Source organism: Miniopterus schreibersii, assembly GCF_964146895.1.
Source record: "Miniopterus schreibersii genome assembly, chromosome: 19".
Classification (NCBI taxonomy): Eukaryota; Metazoa; Chordata; class Mammalia; order Chiroptera; family Miniopteridae; genus Miniopterus; species Miniopterus schreibersii.
Window position 1 is genome coordinate 2186197 of NC_138119.1, and position 20098 is coordinate 2206294.

Sequence of the window (20098 nt, forward strand, 5' to 3'; positions counted from 1 at the left end):
CTTCCTGCCACCTCCCTTTCTCTCGGACGGTCATTCTGCTAATAAATCCAACACATTTACCCCGTCCTGGCATTGCTTTCTTAGAGGACTCAGACGTACTCAGCTTCTCACCTCCTATATTTTGCTTGCTTATGATATTTATCTTCTATTGTCTACTAAATATATAAGAAATGTTATTTATCCGCGTATCCCGAACGCCTGGCAGACTGCCTGACGCATCATAGGTGCTCAGTAAATACATGCAGAATAAATGTATAACATCTGCTTTAAATAACAGCAACGATCACTATTATCAACTAAATAAATGGATGAACACACGACGCCACCCATCGGTGGTCCCAACTCTGCTCCCTCCCCAATTCCTGATATTCCCCTTCTCTAGAAGCCCTTTGAGTCTTCCCAGCAGAAAGGAGATCTGAGAGGTAAGTTGTTCTTAGGAAAAGATCCAGACTGATAACTGGATGGAGGCCCATCTGCTCTGGGCAGCAGATACACAGTTCTGTCTGAGATGTTTATCGCCACTGCCCTCCTGTCCTTAATTGCAGCCAGAATCTGCAGATAAACAAAATCAAAAGCTTTGAAAGTTTGATTTTTTTTTTAAGCTTGAATATCCATCCAATAGTAATCGAAGCTGGCCCACACCTCACCAAGTCCCCTGTTCTCTGGTCTCCCTAAGCATCTTCTGAGGATGTGGGAGCAAGGACAGTCCACCCTCAGTTACGATTTCAGACTGGACACTGGTGGGTTTCGCCTTAGGCTCTAAGGCTGGGGGCTCCCGATGACAACCTGCAGAAACCTTTTCTCACAAGGGCCACTGACTTTATCCAGAGGGGAATCCCACAGGGTTCTGGCCAAGGTTCTGAGAACCCCATGGAGCAGGAGGCTGGGGGTCCAGCTGTTTCTCCCAAAGCCCAGTCCAGCCTTCAGCCTGTCCTCACCTTCCCTGTTGCCCTGGGGGGGCCTGAGGAGTGGCTGTTACGGAGCCAGACCATCCGGGTTCCAATCCCAGCCTTGCTACTTATTAGCTGTGCAAAATTGCCTCTCTGAGCCTGTTTCCTCATTTGTAAAACAGGACCAATAGCATCTGTCTCCCAGCACCTTGCAAGATAAACAGGACATAAAGCATTGCATGTGGAGAGTACTGAACAAATATCAGCTATTAGTATCACTGACAGGGACGCTGCAGAGGAAATTAAACTGCGTGTTCAATGCTAAGGTCGGCCTTTAAGCTCTTCGGCTGAATGTTGATAGGAAGGTGTCTGACAGCCCGGCCGGCATGGCTCAGTGGTTGAGCGTCCACCTATGAACCAGGAGGTCGCGATTCGATTCCCGGTCGGGGCACGTGCCTGGGTTTCGGGCTCGATCCCCGGTCGGGGGCATGTGGGAGGCAGCCGATCAATGACTCTCTCTCATCATTGAGGTTTCTCTCTCTCTCCCTCTCCCTTCCTCTCTCAAAAATCAATAAAAACATATTTTTTTAAAAAGAAAATAAAGGCGTCTGATAGGGTCCAAACACATAGCGATGAGGGCGACGGTGGTAAGGATTCACCGCTTCAAAACTGAATCGAAGACGCGGCCGGGGAGAGAAACCGCAGCCCACGGTCAGGCTCCCAGCCTCGGCTCGGCGCTCAGCGTGTCACTGGGCCTGGCTTCTCTTGGCTAAAGGGCAAAGGCACGGCCAGGGCCGGACCGCGTGAGCCACGGAACGTCTCTCCGGGCCCCCGAAGCCTCTCCCCTTCTTGCACAACCGGCGAGGTCAACGCGGGCACCTTCCTGAAAGCCAAGTGTCATTTCTGAACCAGGTCCAAGAAGGACCTGCATTCCACCGAGATCCAGGCCGAGAAGTCACGGGGTGGTACTTGCGGCTGGCACTGCACCCAACGCGGCTGGGGGGCCAGGAACTCCGCGGAGCCCCGCTAACACCTGTGGCTTCTCCGTGACCTAGAGATCCCAAAGTCCCAAACAGACTGCTGAGCGGGAGGGGGGGCGGGAGGGGAGGGGGACGGCAGGCCTGCCCCGGGTCAGTCAGTTCGCCGCTGCAGCAAGTTCTACAGCACCACCGGATCTTATATGACTATCTATAGCCAATCAGAGGAAGGCAGGCAGCAGGGCCTTGCCGGGGCAAGGGGAGGCCCCGTTTTCACACGGCCTGGAGGGGAGGGCAGGTGACCCCACTTTATACAAACACAGGCAGATCCCACCGCAGGGGCGGCTGGGGGTGGCCGGAGCCGGGGCTGATGGAAGCCCGGGCGTGGGCTCCCGGTGCCAGTCCCGGGAAACGCCGGCCGGCGTGGGGAAGGAACAGTTAATCAGAAATGCGCCTTGCTGTCTGTGCACATTACAACAAAGGGCTGGCAGCTCCTGGAGGAAAGGGCTTGGGAGCTGCCGCTCAGACTTGTCAGTCAGCTGGAGCCAGCAGCCGCACCGCCTGCCCAGCACACCCTCATTACATGTGTCTGTCTGGCCTGATCTGGACGTGCATCTGCTCCCCGGCCGGCCGGCCGGCGCTGCTCCTCCCCACCGGCGCCCCGGGCGGATCTCTCCTGCTCCCCCGTCGCCCCTGCCCCTCTCCCCGGGGAGGCTGCTGATCTATGGTCGCTGGGGACTCCCGCACCGTCGGCCCGTGCCCGGTCCCTGACTTCTAGGATGGAAGAAACGGAGCTGCTGAAGGAGAGGCTCCAGGCCATCACAGTAAGTCTGCGCGCTCGCGGCTCCCGGGCGGCTGCTTCCCGGGGCGGCGCTGCGAGCCGGCCCTGCCCGGGAGCCGGGCCCGCGCGTGGAAGACCAGAGCTGTCATCCTCAGGGACGCGCCCCGCCGCTCTCCTAACCCCCGTGACCCCTCTCAGCCCCGGGCTTCTGAACCCGAGAGCGGGGTAAATGGGCTTGATTTCTGTAAAACGCAGGAAGCTTTTGAGGCAGTTTCGTTGCTCTTCTATTCGCTTAGAAACACAGTTTTTCCTGAACTTTACATGTGACAGGCATGAGACCAAAAGGCAGGTTCCCGGCTTGGAGGCTGTTTAAATTAGTACAGAAAAAGTTAACATCTCTGACAGAGGAGGAGAGGAGAAATGAAACAAACAACTGGAAACTTTTTCTCTGTGGCGTGGTGGTATGTTCCAGAAAGCCTGGCAAACTGAAAATGAATGTTGTTCGTAAGCTGAGCGTTAAACAGGAGAAAACTGGGCAGAAGCACGTATCAGATTAGGTCTCAGATATCGGCTTCCAGCGAGTCGCACACTGGATAAGCCCCCGGCCGAGGAATGCGGGGCGGGCGGGGCAGTGGATTTGGAAAATATTTCCTTAATACCGGGAAGGAAAATAATGCGTTTTTTTATGTTTGTTCTGGGAAGGAGTCGAAGCAAGAAATGAATTACTTTCCTTAAATAATCCGGCTTTTTTAAATTTAATTTTATTAAATCCTGTTTGGCAGTAACCGGGGATTCTGCAGCACCATTTATCATTAGCTACCACTTAGGAGATATGTTTTTATAAAGAGAAGAAACTTTGGAGACTGGCACCCCAGGGTCTCAGCATTTTCTGCCACTGTTGGGGAGAAATGGGTGCTTCTTAAAAACTGATGCTAAATCCGGGGCTGGGGGGAGGTACTTTTCTTTGCTCTTCAAATTCTCCCGGCATAAATAATAACAATAATAACGCGAAACCCAGCTGGGGGTTTTATTAAATGGATACAGTGTCTCAGGTCCACCCAGAGAGGACCCAGTAAGTTGAAACATTTTCTCAGCCAATGGTAAGGAGCCATTGGGTGAGGCTGGCACTTTTCCATAAGATGACGCTGGTGAAATGTCTAACTTCTAATTAGTGCAATTCCCTTTCTTCGGAAAACTTCGGTGTGGACGGTTGCTTGTTTTGGTTTGTTCTTTCTCCGTTGTCAGCCCCGGCCTCCGGCCCGGCTGCCCCCCACGAGGGACAGGAACCGGGCCGCTGTGTTGGTTTTGGCCGGGGCCTCTGGCACCGCAGCTGCTGTCTACAGGGTGCTTGGTGAGACCGCGTGAGCTGCGTGGGCACAGGCTCCGCTTCCCCGAGCGTCTGTCTCCTGATTAACTAGATGAAACGGCCGATCCTACGAAACACACCGGCAGCCCCTCGCTCCGCAGTCTCCTCGCCGCGCCCTGGCTCCCTCCATCGCGCCCTGTGGCTCTCACTGACCGGCGCTGGTTCTAGACGGGGGACTGCGGACGGGTCTTGGGGGGGGGACTTTTCACCGAGGTGCCGGACGCAGGTGGGGCAAGACTCCCTGTGCCTCCCAAGCAGACAAGAGAGTAGGTAGACCCCTCAACATACTGGCATGCGCTTTGGGGGACGATTAAAAAAAAACAGGACTTTTTCGGCTATTCCGTTAGCCTCAGCACATCCCATTAGAAAGGATTAAGCAAGTCTCCAAAGTAAGGCGGTAAGGAGGGCTGTCTGGGAAGGAATAGGTTTGCATAAAGGTCGCAGGGAAAAAACTGAGGAAAGTTTACGGGAACCAATTTCCACTAGCCGAGTCCAGTCACCAGGCTAAGCGCAGGCACATTTGTCACCACCTAGGGGAAAACTGGAGCAGTGCTGTATCCATGGAAACAACACAGGCACTCGCCTCCCTCCCCACACCCTGGGAAAGCCAGCTTTCTGCACCCGCCTCACCCAGGAAGCCACCGCGGCTGTGCCCCTGCCCCTGGAAAAACGCATGCGTGCGCGCACACACACACACGCACACACACGTATGCGCATGCACACACAAACACACATGCACACACATGCACATATACCCATGTGCTTGCACACACACAAATGCACATGCGCACACACAGTATCCAGGGAGTCTGCAAGGATTGCTTCCCTTTGGGAAGTACTTCAACTCTTCAAAACCTCTGACCCAGGGACCCTCTTCTCATTTTAACTCTTTCCCTCCTGTTTCCCGACACACCAGAACCATTTTTAGGTACATGCTTCAAGAACAAAATCATAAGACAATCGCTGGATGTTTCCAAGCACAGCAACTCCTAGATGTTACTTTGTTACAAAGAGGGGAAAATCTTTTTACAGTTTAAAATCTATTTGATGTTTACATTGAAATGTTTTCCTCCCATTCCTGGCCGCGAAAGGAAACAGTCTCCACCCCCGAAGGTATCCCACCTGGTTTTGGGAACCCAAAGTCATTATTCCCACTGCAGGGAACCCCAGCCCGTCACTGGGCTGAACCACGGGGCAGTCTTCATGTTCCTCTTAGAACAACAAAGATTAAACACAGCAAGGAGGTGGAATGTGGCACCGGGGCTCTCGGCCCGAAAACCCAGTCGCCCTGAGGGTGCCATCCGTTGCCCGTCTCAGGAAATCCAGTCTCAGATTCTCACAGAAAGCGAAGGCGGCGCGGCTTCTGTTTCGCCGGCTGCGGGCGCGCACATCCCCCTTTTGCTACTTTCTCCCCGCGCCCGCTCTTCCTGCGGCCGTGGCCAGGGGACCTCTCAGCCTCGGAGCTCAGCTTTCAGCCAGAGCTGCTTCAAACTGATTAAGCAGCAAGTCCTCTGATTTAAAAGTCTCTTGAGGCTCAAGTCAGTACGTAGTTTAACAAGTGGCTGATTTTTATACAGAAGGAGAGCTACCGAGGGAGACTAGTAACTGAAATTGACTTGGACGCGAATGGAACAGGGACTGCGGGCACCCAGGTCCCCAGTGCTCTCAGGAGCAGAGAGGTGAAGACTCACAGGGGTTCCTCTCTGCAAGCACAGGTGGCCCCACTAAAGAACAGGGAGCCCTGGCCGGGCGGCTCCGTCGGTCGAAGGGTCGTCCCCATACACCAAAAGGTTGCAGGTTCGAGTCCCAGTCGGGGCACATACCTAGGCTGCTGGCGATCCCACGACCGGGCGGGGGGGGGGGGGCAACGGATAGATGTTTCTCCCTCACAGCTGTATTTCTCTTTCTCTCTCTCTCCCTTCCTCTCTCTCTAAAGTCAATAAACATATCCTCGGATGAAGCTAAAAAAAACCCAAAAAACCAGGGAAAGGGCCCCAGGTGAATTCCCCTCAGAAATAAAAGATCCCGTAAGCATTAGTCATATCCTGCAAGCTCTTAACATCTTCCTGCTCAAGGAACACACAGTCTTATCTCCACTCCGACCCGGGTGTTAGAAAATACTGTTACTGAGTGATATGGGAAGGCGCGAACAGGAAAACCCCGGGACCCCAAGCTGGCCTCCCAAAACAGGTGCCGGTGGGGGGCCGGCCAGAAGAACTGAGCTCGTGAATGAGTTTGCAGAGGAGAGACCAGCTGGGGAGAGGGGCCGGAACGTGGCCCAGGTTTCATTCTCATCAAGGCTTCCCTGGAGCCGGGAAGATGTGAGCTCTCAAGCCGTTCTCTCGCTCCCTATTCACTGCACGGCTGCTGAGCACCGGCTCCGTCCGAGGCCTTCTGCGTGTAAACGTGCAGAGGAATTAATGGATCCGGGGCTGGGTTGTTATTCAAGGTAGAGCCGCCGGGAGGGGCCTCAGAGAGACCACGATTGTCGGTCAAAACGCAGACAATCGTGATCATCACGGGAGCGAGCGCCCGCCCAGCGCCGGGTCCACCGGGAAAGGGGCCCCAGAAAGTTCTGACCGCGGAACCTGAGCTCCCAGAGCCAGCCCCGCGGCCCGGCTGCTGGTGACGCCCGGTAATGAGGAGCTATCACATTTCCCGGGGCCACTCCCTGCCGCTTCCCACTCCCAAGGAATCCGTCCTAGGCTTGTAAACACAGGACTCTCGGAGGCGCGAAGTTGTTACATGAAACAGAAATCTGCCCGATGCCAAGCGCAGTGTTAAAACAGTAACCTCGGCACAGCAGGTTCGAGATGTTTCTTTAGCACGAGTGGCCCTGTCACTGGGCCCTCCAGCTCGGCTCATTTCCTTTTGGTCACTCTCTGGGGGGATCTTCTAGCAGTTAAGACGGTTCACGACCTCCCAGCAGGACCTGCTGCATCCCCTGTGGCCAGGACACAGGGAAAGTGTGGGGACCGTGGCTCAAAAAGCATTCAGAGTTTCAAGATAGCAGCCGCAGAGCGTTAAACGAAACGCTGGGCCCCTCGGAGCGGGGAGCCTTGTGGGACGTCACAGGTCACCCGCCCCAGAAGCTGGCCCTGCTTCCGTCTCCCAGGCCGGCCGCACACACCTTCCCCTGGTCGTCCTGCCTGTGCCAACCAGAGAGTGGGAACGAGAGCAAGCCTGGCTGACTGCTGACTAAAGGGAGGCACAGAGTGCATTTGGACCATTGCACGGTTTAGCGTTGTCAGAACTTTTTTTAATATGTTTTTACTAATTTAGAGAGAGAGGAAGGGAAAGGGAGAGATAGAAACATCAATCGGCTGCGTCCTGCACGCCCCTTACTGGGGATCGAGCCTGGAACCCGGGCATGTGCCCTGACCAGGAATCGAACGAGAGACCTCTTGGTTCCTGGGTCGACACTCAGCCACCGAGCCCCTCCAGCGGGGCTGGAAGGACTTGTTAAAGCAATAGCTGCTCAAAGAAGGCATCCGGCACCTCTGCCCAGGGTCAAGACAGTTACAGGGCAAACTCCCAATCTGTCAGGAGCATCGGAAGACATTCACACAAAGGTGGCCCGTGGAGATGTGGGAACGTCCTACGTGGAGAAGGCCTGGGCCAGGATGTTTGAACAATGAGGCCTCCGCACAGTTTTCCACGGCACTGTCCTGGGATGACACGCTCCTCCCAGGGAAGGAAAAGTTTCTTCAAACACACAGGCCCTGGGCACCTCTGCCAAGCACAACAGCCCACCCCAAAGGAGACCACGTGATGGGGAGCCTGACTGTGAGCTCATTAAGGAAACGGCTCTTTGATAACAGGGTAGGTTTTCCCGTGTGCCGCGGGGTGATAGTGCTGCTCCGAGGAGCCCGGGGCCGATGATGGGGCCCCAGGACCGTCCAGAGGGAGAGCCGCTGCTGGGGAAACTCTCAGAGAAACCAGCCAGCTGGGCGCCCAAGTTTAACCAGCATCTGAGCGGGGGACACTTGGCTTCGTGCAAAAACTCCTGATCCCAGCCTCAAAGGGCAGAGCTTCTCTTAAAATCAAATAAGAATATTTAACTTTACCTAGAACTTTATTTTATTTTTTTACCCTCACGAGAGGGTATTTTTTCCATTGCTTTTTAGAGTGTGGGAGGGAGGGGTGGAGAGAGAGAGAAACATCAATGTGAGAGAGAGACATAGACTAATTGCCTCCAGCACATGCCCCAACCAGGGCCGGGGATCGAGCCTGCAACCCAAGTACATGCCTTTGGCCGGAATCAAACCCGGGACCTTTCAGTTCACGGGATCACGCTCTAACCGCTGAGCCACACCAGCTAGGGCTGAGAATATTTTAATAAAGTAGTAAATAAGTCTATAAATTGTCCTCCTCCCTCAAATGAAGCCCCTCCGAGTCTGAGCAGCTCTGTTTTGGGTTCTCTGTTTCCTCTTGGGCCTCGATTTCCCCGGAACAACATTTGTTCAACCCTCTCCAGGATCAAGATTATGCTCCTTAATTAACAACACGGAAGAAAATAGGAGTGGAAAAGTTCATTCATCTGTTGCATTAACATTGCTCCGCGTATCCCAACAGGGGTCTAATTAATGCCTTTATCTTTTTCTCCGGACAAAACTTCACCTTACATGTTTACTGACACGCACGTCCATGTGCCCCCGGTGTTTTCCCATCTCCCCCGACGGTTACCTCATTTAACTTGTTCAATTAGGTCGCACCTCCGTCTCTTCCCTCTGGCTTCAGTGAGCTCATCGGGACACTCCCAGTGACAGGAGACGATTCGGTTTGGTCTTGTTAGTAGCTGTGCTCTTTCCTTCTTATCTGAGATCATTTGCAATTGTGAAACCATTTCCACGTGTAAATAAAGGGCCCGTGCTTCACCATCTGCCTTCCCTCTTGAAATGTTCAAGTTTTCAAGATTTTCCCCCCAATAATTTTTAAGATCTGTGTTCATCGAGATCTAGTAAACCTCTAAGTCCGCCCAGATCCTTTCCTGGGAATGTAGTGTTAGCACGTCCCTGCCATTCAAGGTTATTCCATCATGTTCACAGCTCCAGGGAGCTGCAAGGTTGGTAGTATTTAAATGCAAGTAAGAGCTTCTAGTATGGCTCTTTCGGCACCTTAAACAATAAAAAGTGTCAGTCAAGCCAGCTATAAAGTTGTGAGAGTCGGCTTCTAGCAGAATGAGTTTGAAACCATTCGACTAATTGATTCGGCTCAATTCACCAAGTGCTATTGGAAATAATAGTTGATAATAGCTGATTGGTCCCAACACAAGAGTCCCTGTGGGTTCCCTCCCTCACGAAGGAGCTTCGTGAAGGTTACGTCTTTAACTCTCCCTTTCTTTTCATAAAAACGTCCCCTGCCACGCTCGGACAGTCTCCTGGCCTCAGCTCTCCCTTCCCAAACTCCCGCGTCTTTATCTCGAGCTCTGACCCCTCTTCTCGTCTCTGTCCGCCCAACATTCCAACTGCCTGCCCCAAAGACACGCCACCTCACTGTCCCAAAGACACCTCACGCCTGGTGTGGACCCACCAGCTCCCTCCCAAACTTTCTTCCTTCCCCAACGTCCTGCTTGATTAGTGAGTCCGCTCTCCTACGCCCTCTCCTGCATCCATTTGTCATCAGTCGCCAGGTCCTGCCAATTTAACTCCTTGCACCTCTGACCTCCACACCCTCTGCTGCCTCTTGTTCAAGCGTTCAAGGCCTACGCGTGAGCTGTAGCCTAACTGACGATCCCCCGGGTCCCCCTCCCTCCTGCAATACCTACGGCACAGTGAGGGACACTAACTTCTTAAAACGTGGTCTTCACCCTATCGCTCCTCTCCCTCTGACACCCTTCGTTTCTCCCAGTGTCCGTACATAAATTCCAAACCCCTTGCCCTGCCATTCGACCGTCTCTATTGAGGACCTAGCCTCAGAATGGCAACCTGGATTTCAGACTTGCTGCCCCAAATAATGCCCCACTTTTCTTCCAGGCCTTTGCCCACATTGAGCCCTTGACGTGAACCCCCGTTCTCCCCTATCCCCAGCTCCACAGGGACTGCCCAACCCACCGCGCTGAGGCTCCCGCAAAGCCTCTCCTGAGCAGGGCCACCAGAGGCAACCCCTCAGGCCTCCCAGCGCCTGCGTGTGCCTCAGTAATGACACGGATCCCTTCGTTTCTTAGGCTATAGCTACTTGTACAGATGACTTGCTTTCTTCGTGAGGGTGTAAGCTCCTCAGCGGAAGCATCTACTTCTAAGTAATTTTCAAACATTGCATAACTCCTAACGTGATCTCGAACATAGCATTTGTACTTAAATATTGGATAAACTAATAATTAAATAACTCAGGACCGGTCCTGCCTTCTCAACAGCTTTAGGCATTTTATAATATTGGCTCCATCAATATCAATAACATCTCTAAGATACATTTCTGAGTATCATGCTTACTTTGATCAAGTATGGGATTGAGTAATATCATTGATTCACTGATGGTCACAATAGCTTTATAGTTGTACAAGGTAAATAAATGTTCAGAATAATTAAGAGGTGGCCTTTTCCAGAACAGGAATTTGAGGGTGTTGACTGCTAAAATAGTCTTAAGTCAGACAACTCAAAATCTAGGCAATTGTTCTTTGAATGAAAAACCTTTGTTAGTTGACTTAGAAGTAAACAGAAACACAAGTTGTTCATAATGGTTGACACTGATGACCATCGGATGTGCCAGGTGCCTACAGAGATGCTCAAGCTTGCGGGGGAATTTGGGGAGGCAGCTGGCATTTCACATCTACGTGTCTCATGATGACTGGGGAAGGAATTAGCTGACGTGGTAACTTTTGGCGTAACTAGCAGTAGAGCCAGGCATATAACTCAAAGTTGACTTAGAGTATATTTCACCACATTATTTTCAATAATGCTCATATTCCTATGAAACCTGGCAGAAGGATAATGCCTTGCTGTTGATGAATATCTCGTGAGGAAAAGGAGCTCCTTTCTTAGAGTAGAATCACACCTACAACCTTATAAAATTACCTTCCTAGCTACCTGGGTGATAGGAGCGGGCATGGCCTTACTGCTGAGCGACAAAACACTGGATTCCTTAGCAACCCTCCTGCAAGCCCGGTGTTGCCAAAACACCAGAGACGCCCTGCCCTGCCTCCAGCCACGACCTTCGTTACCTTACTCCCAGCCCCGAGATGAAACCAGCCCAAGCCCACTGTCGCAGGGCTGGGGAGGCTTTGCTGGGGCCAGCAGCCACTGGTGCACACACTAGGTGCTCTTCTCTGCGGGCCGTCCACGGAGAGTGGAGTGTGGCTGCCCACCAGCACGCAGGGAGCTGAACGGTGCCCCCCTCCGAGGAGAGGCCCCTCCTGCTGCTGGCGGGCGTTCCCCAGCGGAGAGGGCGACGAGGGAAGCTGTGAGGAGCCGCGCTAATGTGGCACCTAGAACTCAGAGACCGGGGATTCTGCTCAAACCCTGCAAAAGCTGCAGAGGACAGCACCCAGCAGACCACCAAGAATTGTCTGTCCCCAAATATTAACAGTGCCAAGGCGGAGACACTGTGGTGTGCAAGATATCTTAATATACGAATCTCTGAAAGAAAGACTATGACCATCTATCTCCATGATAATTACGACGCCTATAATCATTATTTAAAGTAAGAACAAACTTTTAAGTGTACAGACTGGGCACAGGGGAGGAAGATGCCTTCCTGATGAGTGTGCTCCTGAGAAAAGGCAGGAGGCTGGGTGAGGGGGGGGACAGACACCTTTGATGAAGCAATGATTCAGCATGTGGGTGCTGCCAGCTAAGGAGAGGGGGCCCCTGCAGGCCTGCCAGCTGGGTGGCCAGAGGTGACCTGGCAGCCAGGGGGTGGGAGGTGACCTGGTGGTGTCCCTGACTCATGCAGGGGACGAGCAGCGCTCACCAGGGTACAAGATTATGGGTTTCAGTCTCGGTAGGTGGAGGCCGCAGGGCCTTTTCTAACAGGGCACAGTGGTGACGTCAGGCCCCAAGTTCTCTGGCTGAGGCTGTGACAGTGTGGCCGGGGCTGGTGGTGTCCTGGCCGGGGGGTGGGCAGAGCACAGGGAAGGCGCCCCGAGGGTGGCGGCAGGGTCCTCCTCTCTGCACTGAAGCACCCAGAGCAGAGGCCCGGGCCTGGGCACGAGGGGAAGGCTGGCTCCGTTTCTCAGGATGGGCTCGAAGGCAGACGGCCCAGGCCCGGGGCTCTGCCTGCTCTTCTCCGTGTCCCGGGTCTCAAACCAGAGCGGCCCGTCGAACTTCGCTTGTCCTTTCTTGCATCGGCGGAGGGCCTCCAGCACGGTCTCCTTGGCACAGGGGTCGGGGCGCTCTTGGGGGCGCGGACACGAGTAAAGGTGCCCACTGCGCGCAGGTGGAGCGATGGTGATGGTCACCCGGCTCTGCGTGCGTCGGGGGTGGCGGGCATTCATCACCCTCCCCCAAGGGCAGGAACTACCCAGCCCCGGGGGGGTCGGGGGCAGTGGCCGGCTGGGAAGGCGCCTCCAAGCTTCGGGCATCTTCTGGCTGCAGAATCTGGCGTAGCCCGGGCCGGGCAGGGGCTGGGTCCCGACGCAGCGCTTCGGGTGGGCGCAGGAGACGGAGCCGCGCTCCCGGCCCCGCGGGCGAGGGGCGAGCCTGGGCTGCGGCAGCCGGTGCCCCCGGGCGGGGCGCCGCGGCGGGGCGGGGGCGGGGCCGAGGGACCTGCCCAGGTGGCCGCTCAGGTAGCTGCCCATGATCGCGGGGCGGCGGGGCGTCCAGGGGCGGTTCTCTCCCAGATGGTCCTGCCGCTTGGAGATTCCAGGCGGGTAGGGCCCGGCTGGCCGTTGGCGGCGGGGCGCAATGTCGGCGCGTGGGGCGCAAAGTCGGCGCGTGGGGCGCAAGGTCGGCGCGTGGGGCGCAAGGACGGCGCGTGGGGCGCAAGGACAGCGAGTGGGGCGCAAGGTCAGCGCGTGGGGCGCAAGGACGGCGAGTGGGGCGCAAGGTCGGAGCGTGGGGCGCAAGGACGGCGAGTGGGGCGCAAGGACGGCGCGTGGGGCGCAAGGGCGGCGCGTGGGGCGCAAGGGCGGCGCGTGGGGCGCAAGGGCGGCGCGTGGGGCCTGGCGCCCGGCCACCTGCTGTGTGTGCGGGTCCTGCGCGCACCTGGAGCTCGCGGGGCGCACGGCTCTCTGAGGCCAGGGGGACCCCCAGCTTCGCGCTGCTGCTGGGCGGGGGCGCTGGGCGCTGGGCTCTGGGCGCTGGGCAGAGGGGCCTGGGAGGCCTTGACTTCTGTACTTGACGTTGAAAGGGAGAAAATACCACCGTTTCTGCCAGGTTCTGTAAAAAAGTACAGACGATTGGCAGGCGGGCACCTTGTTTCATTATCGAGAAAACGGGCATCGCAGGCTGGAATGCTCTTCTCAGGCGCAGCCACGGGTTTCCCTCCAGTGGTGAGGATTCACCCCTCTGCGCCCCCGCTCCTGCCGCGCTTCGCAGCGCCGCCCGTGGGGAAGTGGTGACGTTCACTCGGGGTTTTATGTTTCAGCACCGACAGCGTGGGTTTAACGTGGCCTCTCACGTGATTTCCCGTGTTCACCCATCCACAGGGAGACGGTGTTCTCTCTGAAGGCCAAGGCCGCTCCTCGCCTTCCTTTCCCGCTGGTAACGCAGGGGTAGAGTGGGATTCCTACTGGTAACGTTGGATGGAGTGAGATTCCTACTGGTAACGCGGGGGTAGACTGGGATTCCTGCTGGTAACGCGGGGGTAGACTGGGATTCCTGCTGGTAACACGGGGGTAGACTGGGATTCCTGCTGGTAACACGGGGGTAGAGTGGGATTCCCGCTGGTAACGCAGGGGTAGAGTGGGATTCCTACTGGTAACACGGGGGTAGAGTGGGATTCCTACTGGTAACACGGGGGTAGAGTGGGATTCCTACTGGTAACACGGGGGTAGAGTGGGATTCCTACTGGTAACACGGGGGTAGAGTGGGATTCCTACTGGTATCGCTGGAGTAGAGTGGGATTCCTACTGGTAACATTGGATGGAGTGAGATTCCTACTGGTAACGTTGGATGGAGTGAGATTCCTACTGGTAACACGGGGGTAGAGTGGGATTCCTACTGGTAACGTTGGATGGAGTGAGGCACATTGTCCATTGTCATTGAAAACATCCAAGTTCAAAAGCAAAGCAGGGAAGATGCGGGAACTGACTGTAGATAGCGCTTAGGTTTGGGGGTTGGTTCAAGGGGCCGTCATCAATCTCTTCTTGTGAAAGTTCCCCTCGGGAGCCCACGCAGGAGGCAGCTGTTGGGCGGCCCCACGGCTGGGATGGGGGTGGGCAGGAAGGAAAAGCCCGGTATCGTCAAACCCAAGAGTGGGCAGCAGGCGCCACCCGGACCCGAGAGGTGGAGAGCGGAGTGGCGCGGACACGAACAGGCCTTGGTGAGAACAGCAGGTCCCCGAGGTCGGAGAGAGGCTAATGGTCTCGGGACGCAGGGCGCTGGGCAGCCGGTGGGTATGCGGAACGACATCCTGCCACTCTCCACTCACGGACGGATGTTTTTTATTTCATTTTTTGCCAATTCCTTATTGAAGGAATGATTCCCAGTATCCTATTTTCTTCTTAGGACATTTTTCAGGCTAGAACGACTCTCTGTAGATATCTAACTTATCCCTTAAGGTGGTAACAGCATCAGATTGAAGGGTCCAACGCCACTGGGTATGGATTTCTTACACTGTATTTTCTCCCAGTGGCTACAGAATTTCCCACATCCTATCTGCAATATATGACACCCAGTGGGTGTCATTCTGCTTGAGGCTAGTGACCCTCCGACAAACCGGCTTTCTGCTGGTAAATCAACATGTTCATTAGTTAAAACCCGTTTCCATGGCCAGTGAAGACATCTGTCTCTCTCGCACCACCGCGTAACGGATTTCGCTGGTCAGCCGATTTCGGAGATTAGCGAGTATCGGGGAGCTCAGCCAGGGTGCGCTCGTGGTGGACACCAAGGGACGACTAGAGACGTTACTGGTCGTCACTTCTCGGGGTAGCACCCAATGCGTAGAGGCCAGGGATGCTGTTAAACATCCGGCCACAGGACAGCCCCACAGCATAACCCTCGTGACGTTTCTGGGGCCACGTAACGTTTATGGAGAGTAAACAGTTCGTGGAAAATAACAACTTAAGGGGAACCGACATTAACGACATCTACGATGGCTTCCGAGTCCTTGACGTACGCATTTGACTAGTTCTCGCTTATTGTGTCACTTAGGGATGTTTTACAGTTTCCTGTTGACGTGTTAAGTTCATTCCAAGGTATTTTAGTTTCTTCATTTCCATTATAAGTAGGGTTCTTTCTTCCCTTATACCCTCTAATTGTGAAGTTTTTTAATATGTCAAATGAATTGGCTTCTATAAATTAACATGGGACTCCACTAATTATTTCTCTAATCTCCTTTCTCTTTTTTCATCTAACTTTATTGGCTACTACTGGAATTTAATTCAATTTAATATTTAAAATGCTAATAACGGTGGAGTTAGTAGATACCCTTTCCACACTAGGCATACTATTTACTTTTGAGCTGAGATTAATCTAGTTTATCAAGTTAGGGAATTCTCCTTTCATTTCTGTTATATTAAAATTAAAACAAAAACAAAAAAAACAGATGGTGAATTTTTTTCAAATGCCTTTTGGGAATCTGTGGAAATGAAAATATGAGTTTTCCCTTTAGATTTGCTGAAGGGATGAAGTGTGTTAATCATACCTGTATGGTTCCTAATACTGAACCATCCTCGAGATACTGAAAAAACTCTACACTTGGACAAAGTCCATATTTCTTCTGATTACTCTGCATTCTGTTTCTAATATTTTATTTAGCTTTCTTTTTTCCTAAATATTCTTGAGAGATATTGGCCCATTGTTTACTTTGGGGGAGGTCCCAATTTTTGGTGGGTTTTGGTTTCATTACCTTGCCTCCAAAAAAAAGGAATTTGGGAGCTTTTGTTCTCGTGAAAAAAAATTTAATCAATAAAAATCCAATGTAAACAGGTAAAAACAGTTATTGTACTTTAGTTTATTAAACAGGGTTTTGTGTATTGATGTAGTAACCACCAACTTATCCTTAATTTCTAAAGGAGAAACAAATGCCAAGTCTAAACTCCTAACTTAGAATAAAATTCCTATTTAGGCAAAAAAGAAAAAAATCCTGGTGCTGCCACTTATTAGTGTGAGAGCTTGGATTAGTTAGTTAACCCCCTAAACTTGCTTTTCCTCTCCTGTGAAAGAAAAACTATTACAATGGCTCTTTGTAACCATGACTATGCGGTGAAATATTACAGTAGATCTTGTTATTACAACCATTGAGTGAAACGGTGCCCATAGAAACTTACCAAAATGTCTGGCACGCCAAATTTAAAATATTGCTGGTACTTGCTCAGTCACAGCCTGGAGATACAGTGGAGAACTGACTCATGAGTTTTCAGAGATTTTATCCAAGGAAAAGAAGCAGCCTACCCATTGTTTTTCCAAAAAAGCAGCTTACGGAATTTAAAAAACAACACTGGTGAAGTCATATTTTCTTCTTACACACAAAGACGGACATGACACAAAGTTGGAGAGCAACGTGTTGATTTTCTCCAACAAATATACCTGAGTTTATACATCAAAGAAGAGCTCTTATCTTCAAAGGGGCCACACCAGGAAGCCGAGCCCTGGTTTCAACAAGGCTGCCAAGAATTTTTGGAGCCCTTCCTTCTAAACCACCCTCTGAGCCTGCTTCAGGTTCTTGGAGGTGTCTTCGCCGGCAGCACCCTTTTATACTTTGGGAGCTCTCGCTTTTGAAAGCAGATTTTAAAACCAACTTTTTTTTTTTTAATGTATCTTTATTATTGAAAGTATTACAGCCCCCACTGATCCCCTCCACCCCGCATCCGTTCCACCCCCAGGCCTTCCCTGTACTATTGGCTGTGTCCGAGGTAAAACCAACTCTTGTCAATAAGACGGACACTAACGTCACAGCTGGTAAAAAAATTAACAATAATAAGTGAAAATAAGGAAACAAGGGCCCTTTTGCATAGCTTGTAAAATGCCTCAAACAATTCCAGAGCAGGAATCTCTAAAACATTTCACACTGACAGGACTGTGTGGCTGCCTTCTGGGCGGTTAACAGGCTGTGTGTTTATTTGGTGAATTTTGTTAAACAGACACTTACAGAGCCCTGTGTGTCAATCCCTGTCCGAGGAGCCTTCGCACCTATCGGCTCATTTAATGCGCCTGTCATAGGAGGGAGATGGTTTTATTACCCACATTGTATAGATGAGGTGAACTGAGGCCCAGAGAGCTTAAGGATTTTGTCCCAGGACACAGAGCTTGTAGGTGGCGGAGCCAGAGGCTGAACCCAGGCTAGTTAGTATATGTGCTACTTTTTCTAAAGAGTACAGGCCATGTGCCTTACCCGCTATGTTCCTGGGTTTCTCGAGGTGGTGCAATTTAAACTTGGTGGACGACACTGCCTCTCTCCATGAATTTCTTTAACCTCTGTGTTGACAGCCGTGACCCAGCCCCTTTCTCTCCATCCGCCCATAGCAAGTTCCACAGGGAGGAAAGGCCCCGGCCTTTCCCGCCGCGGGAGCCTGTCCTGTTCTCCCGCAGACACAGACCGCTTTCCTCCCGCTCTCTCCGGGACCCGGCTCTCTCCTCACAAGGTTCCTCGTGCCCAGTTCAAAACTCCCCCCTTAAAGTCCCGGTCCCCGTCGCACCGCTCGGCAGCTCAATCTTTTTTTTTTTTTTTCCTTTCGTGATTATCAATTTTTGTAAAAGTTGTCAATTACAGTTCACACCCAGTACCGTCCTGCCTGTGTCAGGCGCTCAGCAGCGGCCACACAGCCCTGCACGTCACGAAGTGGCCCCTGAGACCTCCGGCACCCGCCCGGCCCCTCACTGTCCCCACAGTCCCTGGGCTGCGACCCCTGTCCCTGTGGCTGTTCTCAGCCGGTGCTCCGTAGCTCGGCCTTGCTGGGCTCCCGGGGAAGACAGAACAGAGAGGGTAAGGAAAGGCGTTGGGCATGAGAGCCTTGCTGAGCTCTTTCTAGAAAAGCAGTGTATTGCTCTCCGTGGGCAAAACACATAACCACATAAAACACAGATAACACATAAAACACAGATAACACACAAAACACAGATAACACATAAGCTACCAAGCGTCACGCGCTCCGACTCGCTCGCTTGGCTCCCCTTCGCCTTGAGATGGGAGTTTCCAAAGCAGCTCACACCGATGCCCACAGGCCCCGCTGGCCAGCCGCTCGGTAACGACACCCCGAGGAAACAGATTTAAGCAAACTGAAAAGATGACGCCGGAACTTTTTCCTTTCAGGATAAAAGAAAAATACAGGAAGAAATCTCCCAGAAGCGCCTGCAGATAGAAGAAGAGAAGCTAACCCACCAGCATTTGAAGGTAACTTATGTCTTTAATTTCGTTCCAACGACTCTGTGTTCAGATATCCTCATGGCGCTTGACTGTCAACAGGAAATACGCTTTAGGAAGGAAAATGTCCCAGCGCAGTCCCACTGACACCCCAATAACCACAGGGGAGGCCGACAGGCCAGCGATGCCTGCCTGTGAGATGAATCCGTTTGAGCAGAGACAGGGGGAATAGGAATTACGGTATTATTATGACTTGTTACACTTTATTCCTGAATTTCTTCATTTTCTTGGATGGACGTGAGACTTCAGCCTGACGGTCCGGCCCAGGCAGAGCACAGTCTTGCCTAACCTCCCAGGGGGCGGGTCCCGCTAGGAAGTCCCTTTTGAAATCAGTGAAAGGCCCGGTTTCCCCCGGGGTCTCAGGACAGACACCGTCTGGGGAGGACGCTGGATTCGAAAGCTCGGCGCAGCGGGTCCCGTGTTGCCTGGGTGCGGGTTAGGGTTTTTGTTTTATTTTGTTTTGACAGAACATGAGATCATAACCAGAAATAAAGCTCCGTTTTAAAATCAGACTTCACATCTTCCATGGGTGTGGTCGCCTTGTCATTAACGAACACCCAGTATCAGCGTCTTGTTACGTGGCTTAGTCCCAGGACCTGGGTGACAGACAGGAGCTCCCTGGGAACAGGGCCCAGCTGCGCAGGGTGGCTGGGCTGCCATCCGCCACGTGATGAGCCCTCGGGGAAACCTTGCCCACGCTCGTGCGGCCCACAGACCCGGGTCAAAGCGGCCGAGCTTGGCCAAGCCCATCTGTCTGCTGGACGGGGAGCCGCCTCAGAGCAGGAATGTCATGCGATTCCAGCGGCCCTCGCTCTCGGGGTCTGTCTGTGCCTTTCTTTGCTCCTGCATGAACTGAGATGTTTCCGATGTCTGACGGGTCGTTTCAAAGCCCGGCTGGCCCGCCATCCTTACCATGTCACACTGAGTTTGCTTGAGGGGTAGACACAGCCAAGAATGCCGTGTGTACGCCCGGGGGGAAAAAAAATCGATGAAATGGAAACAAACTTTACAAAGGTGCTTCAGCGCAACTCGACTGAAGTCAAAAGTCAAATTTACAACAGTTTTTGAGACAGGCCATTTCTAACTCCAGAATCAGTGCTGCGGTCCCGCCTTCCCTCCCTCCCCACCTCTCTCACACACACATTTACACACAATTTGGCCTCACAGTGAACGAATTACTGCTTCTCAGTAAAAGGCTCACTCGCCAGCATCCAGCAATTCGTAGCGTTTCGGAGCAGCAGTGGAGACCAGGTGTGCACTGCTCAGAGACACCTGGCGGGGGGGCTGCTGGGGCCCTGCCCCTCCCGGTGGCACCAGGCGCCCTGGCCCAGGGCTGAGGGTGCTGTCGCCGCCTCAAGTGCGCACTGACCCAACGGGGCGGGATGGGGAACTGCCCTTTCTCCCCATCTGCAGTGGCCCCAGAGCGCTAACTTACGTAGGTGCACACAGGGCCTTTCCGTCAATAAATATTTCTCTCATTTTATGTTTCTATTGATTTCTTAGAGGAAGAGAGAGAAAAAAACATCGAAGCGAAAGAGAAGCATCGATTGGTTGCCTCCCCGATGCACCTCGACCAGGGACTGAACCCACAACCCGGGCGTGTGCCCTGACCAGGAATCCAACC

At 53.1% G+C, this 20098-nt stretch overlaps 1 protein-coding gene across 1 annotated transcript in view; it reads left to right on the forward strand.

The window, feature by feature from the left end:
- Positions 1-2142: 2142 nt before the first annotated feature.
- Positions 2143-20098, forward strand: part of PALMD (palmdelphin) — a 33910-nt gene continuing 15954 nt past the window's right edge. The window contains exons 1-2 of the mRNA XM_081121696.1: positions 2143-2691; positions 18364-18444. Of these exons, the coding sequence (XP_080977822.1) occupies positions 2647-2691; positions 18364-18444 (126 nt within the window). The 5' untranslated portion in view covers positions 2143-2646. The remainder of the gene's footprint in view (positions 2692-18363; positions 18445-20098) is intronic.